Raw genomic sequence first — 11,688 nt, forward strand, 5'->3', positions numbered from 1 at the left:
AAGTAAGGAAGTGTTCAATTCTGGGATGTTCAAGCGTAAAAAAAACCTAAGATTTCTCTATTTAAAGTTCCAAAGAATAATTCTTTGGCATGGAATTTGGCAATCAACAAGTATATTTGCAAAGACAATGTTACGCAATTTGTGTGTGCTGATCATTTTCTTCCGGAAGATATGGTGTCTGCATACTCAATCCCACCGGATGTTGCTATTGTAATAATTAACATTTTTACATTGTTAATTATTTGTTATAAAATATTTACTTTTCTATAATCTACAGGAACTTGGAAATAGAAGCAAATATCGCTTAAAAATAGGAGCTATTCCTTCTATTTTTAATTCAAATATTGAAGATAGAATAATAACGATAAAATTTAAATTTAAAATATTGCAATGTTGTTATTATTTTATATTATAAGTAGAGTTAAGATGATGATAACCTAAGAAACACACAAAAATGCCATAAAAAATGCAAAAGAGCCCTAAAAAAGTGCAAAAATGCCCTAAAAACTTCAAAAAATGACCTTAAAAATCATCTAAAACACTAATTAAGTAAGTGAAAAAACTTATTTATAAATAATAAATGCGATAAATGTAATCACCAAAAAAACCCCACAATAATAATATTAAAATTATTTTTATTAATAGTCCAAATCTAAAGTTAGATTTTAAATAAATTAAATTTGTTTTCAAACTGGTGTAACATTTGCCCTAAAATCTATAATTTGAGAAAAATGCCCAACATTGTACAAAAAGCACAAAAAATGCCCTTATAAGATGAAAAAATGACTTAATAAAATTAGAATATTCTGCATGAATGGTGCATGAAACAAACTTTTAGCTAGGATAGCATTGTATAGAGTAAAAGGAAAAAAAAATGCAAAAGTCATCAACATCCTAACAAATTATAAGATTGTCATCATTAAAACTGAATAATAGATGGCACTGTTTTCCGAAAACTCCCTAATCATTTTGACATTTCGGTTCCACTGATAATGCTTCGAGACCAGTCCATTATAATCATTGTTCGTGATGTCAGTATATCTTAGTCCGTGCCACGAATTAAAATATACTGGATACCCAACGACCTATATGAACTGCTATTTTTCTTGGACCCAAACTGACTTGCCAAAACAGCTGTTGCAAACTACACCTAGCGCTTGTTATCATATTAGTAGCAACTTTTACAAAATAATTTACCGCCAAATTTCTAAATATTTGGAATTAAATAAACAACCATGACAAATTATATTCGTCAATTCGTCATGTTAATTACTATCATTGGACATTGTTTATAACCAAGAATTAAAATAGACGTACATCTTAATTCATGTTTATAACTTAAATAGATTTCCCATTTTTCATTTAAATACATCAACTGTCGGTAGTGAAGCTGATTTACTTAATAATAAAACAAGAGGATACCTAACTCACCCAGATCGAAATTTATACTTAATACTCAAACATCTAGAAACATGTTTTTCAAAACATGCCACTTCTTGTGATGTGTTTGAAGATACATATAATGAGTTTTTTAGTTTAAATATTGGTTTAAAGTTTCCTTGTTTTGAACATCAAGCTGATATATATTGACTAATATTTTTTCGTATTATATTACTATGAGAATGAGGCAGTATTCTTACTTGGTGAATCAAAACTCAAAAAAACTAAGTAAAACAAAAAAAAAATTATCTAAATTAGTTAAAACATGATTTGTTGACTAATTTAATTTAAGGTTTGAACTGTATATGTATTGTAATTACAGGGTGATTGATTAAGCGTAAAACACTCATTATCTTAATCAATCACCCTGTATAAGTATTTCATGCAATTTGTATTAAGTAACTATATTAATAAATTTGTAAAATTATTTGTATTATGTAATAAAAAAAGATGTAAATAATATTCATTAAATAATTAAATGTGCATTTTTCTTTTACTACCTATTAATACTTACCTTTCACTTAACACTTTATCAATCCATTTTGTCATAGTAGAATATTTAGAATGGTCAATGGTGCCTATTAATTGTTAATAATATTGCAGATTACAGTAATAAGAAAATGCATGAATGTTTTAAATTAATCGTTCAAAAAAATCATAATATTATTTGTTATTTATGCATAATATTTTAAATTTTAAATAGTCAATCCATTAGTAAACGTTTAATTCCCTTGGAGCGCTAGTGCACCTTTGCACATTGAAAGTCAGTTTAGGAGCGCCTTATCATGTATCGTTGGGTATCCAGTATATTTTAATTCGTGGTCCGTGCCATAGTGACTACCATAGAGTATAGACACTGAGATAGATAAGAATATACTGGAGCGCGGACTTTGATGTAAAAACGGGCCGACGTATTTTTCGTTACCCCCACTCCTGTATGGCAAGAAATTGAACTTCCATACCAATAACATTGAAAGACTACACACTTTAACTTGACATAACTTTGGGATAAATGGTCGTATTACGTTAACTTTGGTATCAAAATTTTTGTTTTCATGTGTACTTCAAACTCATATTTACAAAAAATAAAAATAAAAACTCTGAACAACATTTTTATTAATAACAAAATAATAATGTAACATTTTTAATATTGTTAGGTATATAGGTACATATAACTTGTACAGGTAATTTATACAAAAATATTAATACATAAATTTACTTGTGCTCATAAACATTTATAAATTTTTAAATAATACTAATTTAGAAAGCTTAACCCTTAATGAAGATTTATTTTTTTGTACTTCACGAATATTGTATTCTTTTTGATGGTGACGCATTCTTATATTAATAAACTTTTTACTAATTGCTTTAAATAATGTATATTCATGACTAGGAGCACCAAGATCAACATTGATTGGATGGAATCCAGTAAAAAAGAAATTATTACTCTTAGCTAGAATACTTTTCTTAGCACACTCAAAAATATTTAAGGATACATTTTTATGTAACACTTTTTCTTTCACAACAATAATTTGAAATGCTTTTTCTAGATGTTGAACAATTAAAGAAATGGCCTTTGAAACAATAAACAGTTTGCCTCTATTAACAGAAGAAGTAAATGTTAAACAGTTTGCATATGTATGATCAGATTGATGGTTTGTTAATGCTTTAATACAAAAAGTACAAGATATTTTTTTTACCATGCTTCGAATTATATATCCTGAAATATAATCTAAAATATCATTAACATATTCTCCTAACTGTAAATTATCAAGTCTCAATTACTTTATATAATTAATAAAATGTAATTAGTAAATAAACAAAACAAAAATAGTGAATACTATGCATGAGATAAGCATATATTAGATTTTCTAATAATTAAAAAAAAAAATGTATTTAGTTGGTATGGGGCTTTTTTTTCCAAGATTCATTACAAAAAATATAAATTATAATATAGTATCGCGTGACGAGTATTATACTATTTATACATTATACACAGCGTGCAGCGTAGGCAATTTTGTTATTAATAAAAATGTTGTTCAGAGTTTTTATTTTTATTTTTTGTAAATATGAGTTTGAAGTACACATGAAGACAAAAATTTTGATACCAAAGTTAACGTAATACGACCATTTATCCCAAAGTTATGTCAAGTTAAAGTGTGTAGTCTTTCAATGTTATTGGTATGGAAGTTCAATTTCTTGCCATACAGGAGTGGGGGTAACAAAAAATACGTCGGCCCGTTTTTCGTAACATACGAGCATGGACGAGTCCGCGCTCCAGTATATTCTTATCTATCTCAGTGACCATAGAAAAGAGATCAACCTTATCGGATAACTTTTAAAGATAATAAATTATCTAATTTAACCATGGTCGTGATAAAAGTTTTAAGGTTATGTTCGAAATTATCTTAATGACGAGTAAATATTTTGGTCAACAAAAATTCAAATAACTATAAGTAAGTTATGAACAGAATTTTATTATGTTAGTATAATTATACTTCAGTAGTTCAGTACTTCACTAATATAGAGCTTTTAAGTATTTTGTCATTAGTAACAAAGCTATTTATCATGGACTTTAAACATCAAGACTGGATTCCAGGAAACTTTAAGAATGTCCCCGATACTGGGCGTTCAGGTTAGTTGAAATAATAATATATTTTTTAAATCATTATTGTTTTTGATTTGGACGACATTAAAAGATGAAAATTTAGTAATAATATATTGAACAATAGTTATATAGTTCTATTCTACTAAAATGTAGGCAATATTATAGTACATACTATAATCATTGATTACTGAATTAAGACATTTTTTCATTAAATGATTTTGTTGGCTAAAATGCACTTTACCACCCCCAGCAAAATTTTCGATTTTTTTTTTTGAACATACTTATATTAACTATTTAAGAGCGATGATACAATCAGAATTTGTCGATCGCACTTAGTTTTGAAGTTATTGGCTTTGGAAGTCAGCTATTTTGTGGTTTTTACGCATGAGCGCAACGCTGCGTTTACCACATCTATTACGATTCTTTTGATTTTTTTTTCTCAGTGAAAAATGATGTTGCATTCAAATTTTCAGTTATGGCTATATGTAACATAAAAACTACTTATCTAATTAACTTATTTATACTCCTAGCCCCTAGCGCCTAGATTGTGGTTGTTAATGACTATCGCGTTGGCCAAGCTCGAGCACAGCAGAATCAAGTTAATTTTGGATTTACAATAATTAGAACACAAAATAGGTACTTTTAACTATAATGAGATTATCTGGATACACCAGGTAGGCCGAAGCCGGTAGGGGAAGAGAACTACTAAAATATACTTATGTTACTTTAACTAACAACTTAAAGGTTAAGTTCACTTGTTATGTTATCTGTCTGCCCGAAGGGCTGGGACGCTCTCCTTCCCGCGACCCCAAAGGTGTCACCATCAACCCCTGTAAAAGGTTGGCTATTTCCATTCCGGGGGGGAGGCGAGCCCCCAACCAACAAGAGGTCTGGAGGACCTCGAGTTTGGCGACTTGTAACTTGACAGTTGACAGACTCAAAATTGCTCTCTATACTTTAATTATAGCGTTTTGGGTATGCGTAAAAAATACAAAATTTCAAAACCAAGTCCGACCAATGAATTCTGTAACCACCATCGTTCTTAACTTCTTAATATATGCAAGTTTCAAGAAAAAAAAATTTAAAAAATCGTAAAAGACGTGATAAACGCAGCGTTGCGCTCATGCGTAAAAAATGCAAAATTGCCAACTTCTAAACACCATAACTACGAAACTAAGTTTGACCGAAAAATTCTGATTGTACCATCATTCTCAAATAGTTAATATAAGTATGTTCCAAAAAAAAAAATCGAAAATGTTGAGGGGGATGGTAAAGTACTTTTGTTCTGATTTGTTTTTGATTATTAGCTCAAAATGATGTCGTACAACATGGCTGGACTCCAATCACAACTACTACTTCTGTGCTTGGTGTTGTGTTTGAATCTGGTGTAGCTTTGGCTGCAGATACACTTACTTCATACGGTTCCATGGCGTGTTTCCAGAATAATCCCAGAATATTGACGGTATGATAATTTTATATTATGTCTTGATCAATATTAGATTCCTAAAAATTATCTTAACAATTTATTATATCATGTTTTATCAACAGGTAAATCAAAATATGATTATTGCTGCAGCAGGTGAATATTCTGATTACCAATTTATACGAGATATTGTCAATGAAAAAATTAGAACTGAAAAAAGTCTCAATGACGGTATATCAATGAAACCAAAAGCTTTGCACACTTGGCTGTCCCGTGTTTTGTACAACCGCAGAACTAAGATGAAGCCACTTTGGTCCACATTCTTAGTGGCTGGAATCCAAAACGATGTTCCCTTTTTAGGTGAAGTTGATAAATTGGGAACAGCATTTGTAGATGATCAAATTGCTAATGGTTATGGTGCATACCTTGCACTACCATTGATGCGAAAAGCTATTGATGAAAAGCGTGAAAAATTCAATTCTAAACTTACTAAAGATGAAGCTGTTGATCTGCTCAAAAAGTGTATGGAAGTGTTGTATTACAGGTATTTAAACATATTTTAATAATTTTGATTTTGATTCTATCTTATTTCTCAATGTTTATGCTTAATTGCTACAAATCTGCAATGCTGTTCCAATCTTACTTGTTTTAAATTCACTATTAAGTACTATGATGTATGTTATAGAGATGCAAGGAGCCACGATAAATATCAAATTGGTATTGTTACTAAAGATTCTGTAGAAGTACAAAATCTTGCGTTGAAGCCGAACTGGGAAGTTGCCAAGCTAGTACAAGGATATGAATAAACTTGAGGCTAATATAATATATAACATACAATCTTGTAATTATTTTTAAATAATCATTACATTTATGTAGGGATTACTTCTTTATTTGCTAATAAAAACGTGTTCTGTGGAAAATTTTTTTTTAAATTATTCATTTTTTAAAATCAAATATGTTATATAATATATACATATATATAAACTATAATTTGAATTATAATAAATTATAATATACACATTAACTTACTCCATATAAATATAACTGGATGTCGGAATAATATATAATATATATATATACAGGATATAACAATTAACAATACTATTTGACAAATATATAAATATTTGTAATGGAAATTTGTTAAATAGTTTTATTACACCTTATATATTCAGAGTGATTATTACATCATTAACCACTAATTATTTCAAGAATATTAATGTTTTTTTAATTAATGTTTTATACTATAGTTTCTTCAAGTTATTACAAAGCAACAATTTTTCATAATTTTTTTTTACTACATACAGTTGTAATTTAATCTTTGAAAACAGGTTCATGTTTATTTTTATACACATAATTCTATCTTTAAGTATAATTTAAATGAACAACTTTTGGCGATTGAATAATCATTTTAAAAACATTTTACATGTTTATTAATTAGATCAAAAAAAGAAAAATATTTTGTATTTTATGTATAGAAAATGGTAATTATGAACATTTGATACATATTAATAATTTAGTCTTTCCAGTTTTTGATAGTTTATTTACTCTAAAAATCAAAATCGATTTACTATTTAGTAAAAAAACTGGTTTTGCGTAAAAATTTCTTCCTAATTATTGTGTGGTGCTGCTACCTTTTTTTATCACACACGACTAAATGATTCTACGACTTTAACGTTTTGTTTTGTTTCTAAAGAGTAAAATTTAAACTCAAACTTAAAAAAAAGTAAAACCGTGAGCAGTTAAGAATTTAAGATGGTTTATGTCGTAGTGGTTTTAATTGGACTAGCTCAATTGACGTTAGGAAAGACTTGTCATTTCACAAGTTAGTATAATATTGTTAATTTGTGGTGTATGATTTTATTTTTATTATGATTTAATAATTGTTGTATGAATGCTTTTAAATGTAATAAATCAACTATCATATTTCAATTATACAGTTGAATATTTTGCTAGTTTATTTCATGTAAAATATTTTTATTAATATACAGAGTGATTCTTTTATTAAACAACACTCATTATTTCAAAAACTATTTACTTTTTTCAAATTTTTTTTTTTCAAAATTTTTGAACCATTTTGTTCTAGAACTATATATTTTTTAAATATTTTCACCCTTATATTTATCAGGTTAACCATTATCAACTTTTAATTTTCAAATGACAACCTACACTTAAAATTTCATTAACTTAAAAGGCTATTTTTTCAATGAATTTTCACGTTTAAATTTTCATTTTTCGTTAATTCGTTTACAAGATATAGCCTCCCAAAGTTGGGTGGTGTTTGTGAGTTATAGGTGTATGTTAGGTGGTATTTGCACACAAACACCATATAAGTGTTGTTTGATAAAAGAATCACCCTTTATTGTTTTATTGTTATTACAGGAAAAATATCTAGCTGGATTTAATTCCACAAAAGTTACCTCGTTAACTTAACGCATTATTTAACTTCAAGGTTATGACTATAGTTAAAGTTCTACAATTTCTTATAGTATCTTTAAATAATTATTTACTTTAGGACGTTTTTGCTAAGAAATATAGCAAAAATCTATTGAAGATTCTGTTTACTGGATCTTTCCAGTAGAAATCGTAGCTAGATTATACATTTTCAATATTAAGTTAAGTTAGGAAAGTAGTAAGAACAATAATTGAGGTAAGTTGTAGGTAAAGCTTCAGGTAAGTAGTGTAAGTAACTTTTCTTTCAATTATGAATAATATTATAAATACTATGTTTTTATTTTAATAAAAATCCAATTTTCGTTATTTATATGCTTATAGTTGTCAGTTATGAATTAAAACCTTCTAACTTTAAATTTACAACTTAATATTTTATTTCCAACATTAAATAAACAATTCCTAGCAACTTAATTTACATTTATATGACAAATGTAGAAATCCACAAACCACAAGAAATGCTTAATATTTCAATACTTTTTATAGGTATTATAAATTATAATAATTCATATTCTATCAATTTAATCATAAAGATTTTGTGAAAGTTAAAAAATAAAATATTAAAGTCCGCGGACCGCACTAAATTAATTTAAGATTTTAGGACCATGTGTAAGACAAAGAAAGTAACAACATTAGTATGTCCCATCTCGTTCTAACATTCCTTCTCGGGCAACACTGCTTGGAAAGCATTCCCTCCAGTTATCAATTTATCATAATATTATAATTTATACTCTATAGTTCAATGATTCGTGAATTCTGCATAGCATAATATTACTTTCAACTTTAATATTATAAAAAAATATTAATATTATTGATCCATCATATTACTCTATGTTTATTAAAAACCTCCAAAACCCAAAAGAGCTAAAGATCGTTATTTTTGATTTGACCGAATATTTTAAGTACAACATTCGGTCGCGAAACGGACACTCGCTCACTCGACAGATTCGTTCATTTTGATTCTTTCAGTCGCGAGTTCACGACCATCACAACTCTAATCATGTACATTAAACATCAAGACTGGATTCCAGGAAACTTTAAGAATGTCCCCGATACTGGACGTTCAGGTTAGTTGAAATAATGATATATTTATCTAGTTCGAAATCATTATTTTTGATTTGGTCGACATTAAAAGATGAAAATTTAGGGAACAAATTCACTTTAGCTCAGTACCGGATCTACAAATTATGCAACCCGGGGCACAACATAATATTTGCGCCCCACTATGATAAGCGCCTGGGGCATGGGCCCCGGATCGCCCCCCCCTAGATCCGGTACTGCTTTAGCTACCCAGCATATTTTTTTCTTTACTTAGCGGCTCCGGTCACCAAACTCAAGGTCTTCCGGACCTCTCGTTGGATGGGAGCTCGGCCCCCGAACCCACGGGTCTAAAATAGCCAACCTGAGCTGGATGGGGGGGGGGGGGGAGGAGAGACGACATCTTCAGGGTCGTGAGCGGGACAAACACCACTGCCTTTCAAGCAGACAAATCGCCTATCAAACAAACTTAACCTTGTTAATTAAAGTAACACAAGTATAACAGAGCTCGTTGCCTACCGGCTCCAGGCGGTAGACTACCAAAGATCAAACGGTAAAAAAAGTCTGAGTAAACAACTCGCAAAAGTCTACTCTGTGGGGCATTAAAATAATGTTACACAAATATGTGAAACGCAAACATTGGAAGGCTATAACTTCCAAAATAATGTTTTCACCAAATTTTTTTTCACACCATCGTTCTTAACTCGTTGAAATACTTATGATTGGATAAAAAAAATTTAAAAAACATGCTGGGTAGCTAAAGTGAATTTATGCCGGGCAGTATAGAACTATAGTCATTAATTACTAAACAAAGACATTTTTTCATCAAATGATTTGTTTTTGATTATTAGCTCAAAATGATGTCGTACAACATGGCTGGACTCCAATCACAACTACTACTTCTGTGCTTGGTGTTGTGTTTGAATCTGGTGTAGCTTTGGCTGCAGATACACTTACTTCATACGGTTCCATGGCGTGTTTCCAGAATAATCCCAGAATATTGACGGTATGATAATTTTATATTATGTCTTGATCAATATTAGATCCCTAAAAATTATCTTAACAATTTATTATATCATGTTTTATCAACAGGTAAATCAAAATATGATTATTGCTGCAGCAGGTGAATATTCTGATTACCAATTTATACGAGATATTGTCAATGAAAAAATTAGAACTGAAAAAAGTCTCAATGACGGTATATCAATGAAACCAAAAGCTTTGCACACTTGGCTGTCCCGTGTTTTGTACAACCGCAGAACTAAGATGAAGCCACTTTGGTCCACATTCTTAGTGGCTGGAATCCAAAACGATGTTCCCTTTTTAGGTGAAGTTGATAAATTGGGAACAGCATTTGTAGATGATCAAATTGCTAATGGTTATGGTGCATACCTTGCACTACCATTGATGCGAAAAGCTATTGATGAAAAGCGTGAAAAATTCAATTCTAAACTTACTAAAGATGAAGCTGTTGATCTGCTCAAAAAGTGTATGGAAGTGTTGTATTACAGGTATTTAAACATATTTTAATAATTTTGATTTTGATTCTATCTTATTTCTCAATGTTTATGCTTAATTGCTACAAATCTGCAATGCTGTTCCAATCTTACTTGTTTTAAATTCACTATTAAGTACTATGATGTATGTTATAGAGATGCAAGGAGCCACGATAAATATCAAATTGGTATTGTTACTAAAGATTCTGTAGAAGTACAAAATCTTGCGTTGAAGCCAAACTGGGAAGTTGCCAAGCTAGTACAAGGATATGAATAAACTTGAGGCTAATATAATATATAACATACAATCTTGTAATTATTTTTAAATAATAATTATATTTATGTAGGGATTATTTTTTTTTTTTTGTTATGAAAACTGAGTAAAGCGGAAATTTTTTTTTTAAATTATTCATTTTTTATAATCAGATATGATATATAATATATATACATAAATATATACTTTATCTTGAATTATTATAAATTATAATATACACATTTACCAAATCCATATAAATATACAGGGTGATTATTACATAATGAACCACTAATTATTTCAATTAATATTAATGTTTTTTAAATGTTTTATACTATAGTTTCTTCAAGTTATTACAAAGAAAGTTTTTAATAATAATTTTTTTTTTTTTACATACAGTCGTTAATTAATCTTTGAATACAGGTTCGTGTTTATTTCTATACATATAATGCTATCTTTAAGTATGATTAAAATGAACAACTTTTGGTGATTTAAATAATCATTTTAAAAAAAATTTCACATGTTTAATAATTAGATCAAAGAAGAAAAATATTTTTAATTGTTTGTACAGAAATTGGTAATTATGAACATTAGGTACCTATTTATAATTTAGTCGTTACAGTTTTTGATTGTCTAATTACACTAAAAATCAAAATTAATTTACTATTTAGTCAAAAACTGGTTTTCCGTAAAACTTTCTTCCTAATTATTTGGAAAATATTCATATATTAATATTTTTAAGTATTGATCCCTTCATGTATCAACTAGAAACAATTGTATTTTAAAATATAGTGAAGTAGGAAATCTAAGCATTTTTAATGCTCCAAAAGGTGATAATAGACGCCATAAAACATACATTGTTAAAAATCAATACATCCATTGATCTACTCAGAATCTAAAATGAAATTCAATAAATTGTATTCTTCGTTGTTGGTTTTATTATTTTTATTGTACTCATTAATATTATATTTAAGGTACCAAT

General features: G+C 28.7%; 2 protein-coding genes across 2 annotated transcripts; both read left to right on the plus strand.

Moving 5' to 3' along the window:
• The first annotated feature begins 3,877 nt into the window (after positions 1–3,877).
• LOC149057021 (proteasome subunit beta type-4-like) lies at positions 3,878–6,391 on the plus strand. Its single transcript, XM_089224132.1, has 5 exons — positions 3,878–3,896; positions 3,978–4,075; positions 5,356–5,510; positions 5,597–6,015; positions 6,157–6,391. The coding sequence occupies exons 2-5, from the start codon at positions 4,009–4,011 to the stop codon at positions 6,275–6,277; spliced, it is 762 nt and encodes a 253-aa protein (XP_089080258.1). The 5' UTR covers positions 3,878–3,896; positions 3,978–4,008; the 3' UTR covers positions 6,278–6,391.
• Positions 6,392–8,659: 2,268 nt separating this feature from the next.
• LOC149057022 (proteasome subunit beta type-4-like) lies at positions 8,660–11,648 on the plus strand. Its single transcript, XM_089223719.1, has 4 exons — positions 8,660–8,986; positions 9,809–9,963; positions 10,050–10,468; positions 10,610–11,648. The coding sequence occupies exons 1-4, from the start codon at positions 8,920–8,922 to the stop codon at positions 10,728–10,730; spliced, it is 762 nt and encodes a 253-aa protein (XP_089079845.1). The 5' UTR covers positions 8,660–8,919; the 3' UTR covers positions 10,731–11,648.
• The last annotated feature ends 40 nt before the right edge of the window (positions 11,649–11,688 follow it).

The sequence above is a fragment of the Diuraphis noxia genome, unplaced genomic scaffold, assembly GCF_037042655.1.
Source record: "Diuraphis noxia isolate RWA-SAM2 unplaced genomic scaffold, SU_Dnox_SAM2 contig0003, whole genome shotgun sequence".
In the NCBI taxonomy this organism is placed as follows: domain Eukaryota; kingdom Metazoa; phylum Arthropoda; class Insecta; order Hemiptera; family Aphididae; genus Diuraphis; species Diuraphis noxia.

Bases quoted from the DNA above. Each gene is read 5' to 3' on its own strand.
- LOC149057022 (XM_089223719.1), top strand. From the start codon at position 8,920: ATGTACATTAAACATCAAGACTGGATTCCAGGAAACTTTAAGAATGTC. The intron at 9,964-10,049 runs GTATGATAATTT...TTTTATCAACAG, and splicing joins ATAATCCCAGAATATTGACG to GTAAATCAAAATATGATTAT. The intron at 10,469-10,609 runs GTATTTAAACAT...TGTATGTTATAG, and splicing joins ATGGAAGTGTTGTATTACAG to AGATGCAAGGAGCCACGATA.
- LOC149057021 (XM_089224132.1), top strand. From the start codon at position 4,009: ATGGACTTTAAACATCAAGACTGGATTCCAGGAAACTTTAAGAATGTC. The intron at 4,076-5,355 runs GTTAGTTGAAAT...TTTGATTATTAG, and splicing joins CCCCGATACTGGGCGTTCAG to CTCAAAATGATGTCGTACAA. The intron at 5,511-5,596 runs GTATGATAATTT...TTTTATCAACAG, and splicing joins ATAATCCCAGAATATTGACG to GTAAATCAAAATATGATTAT.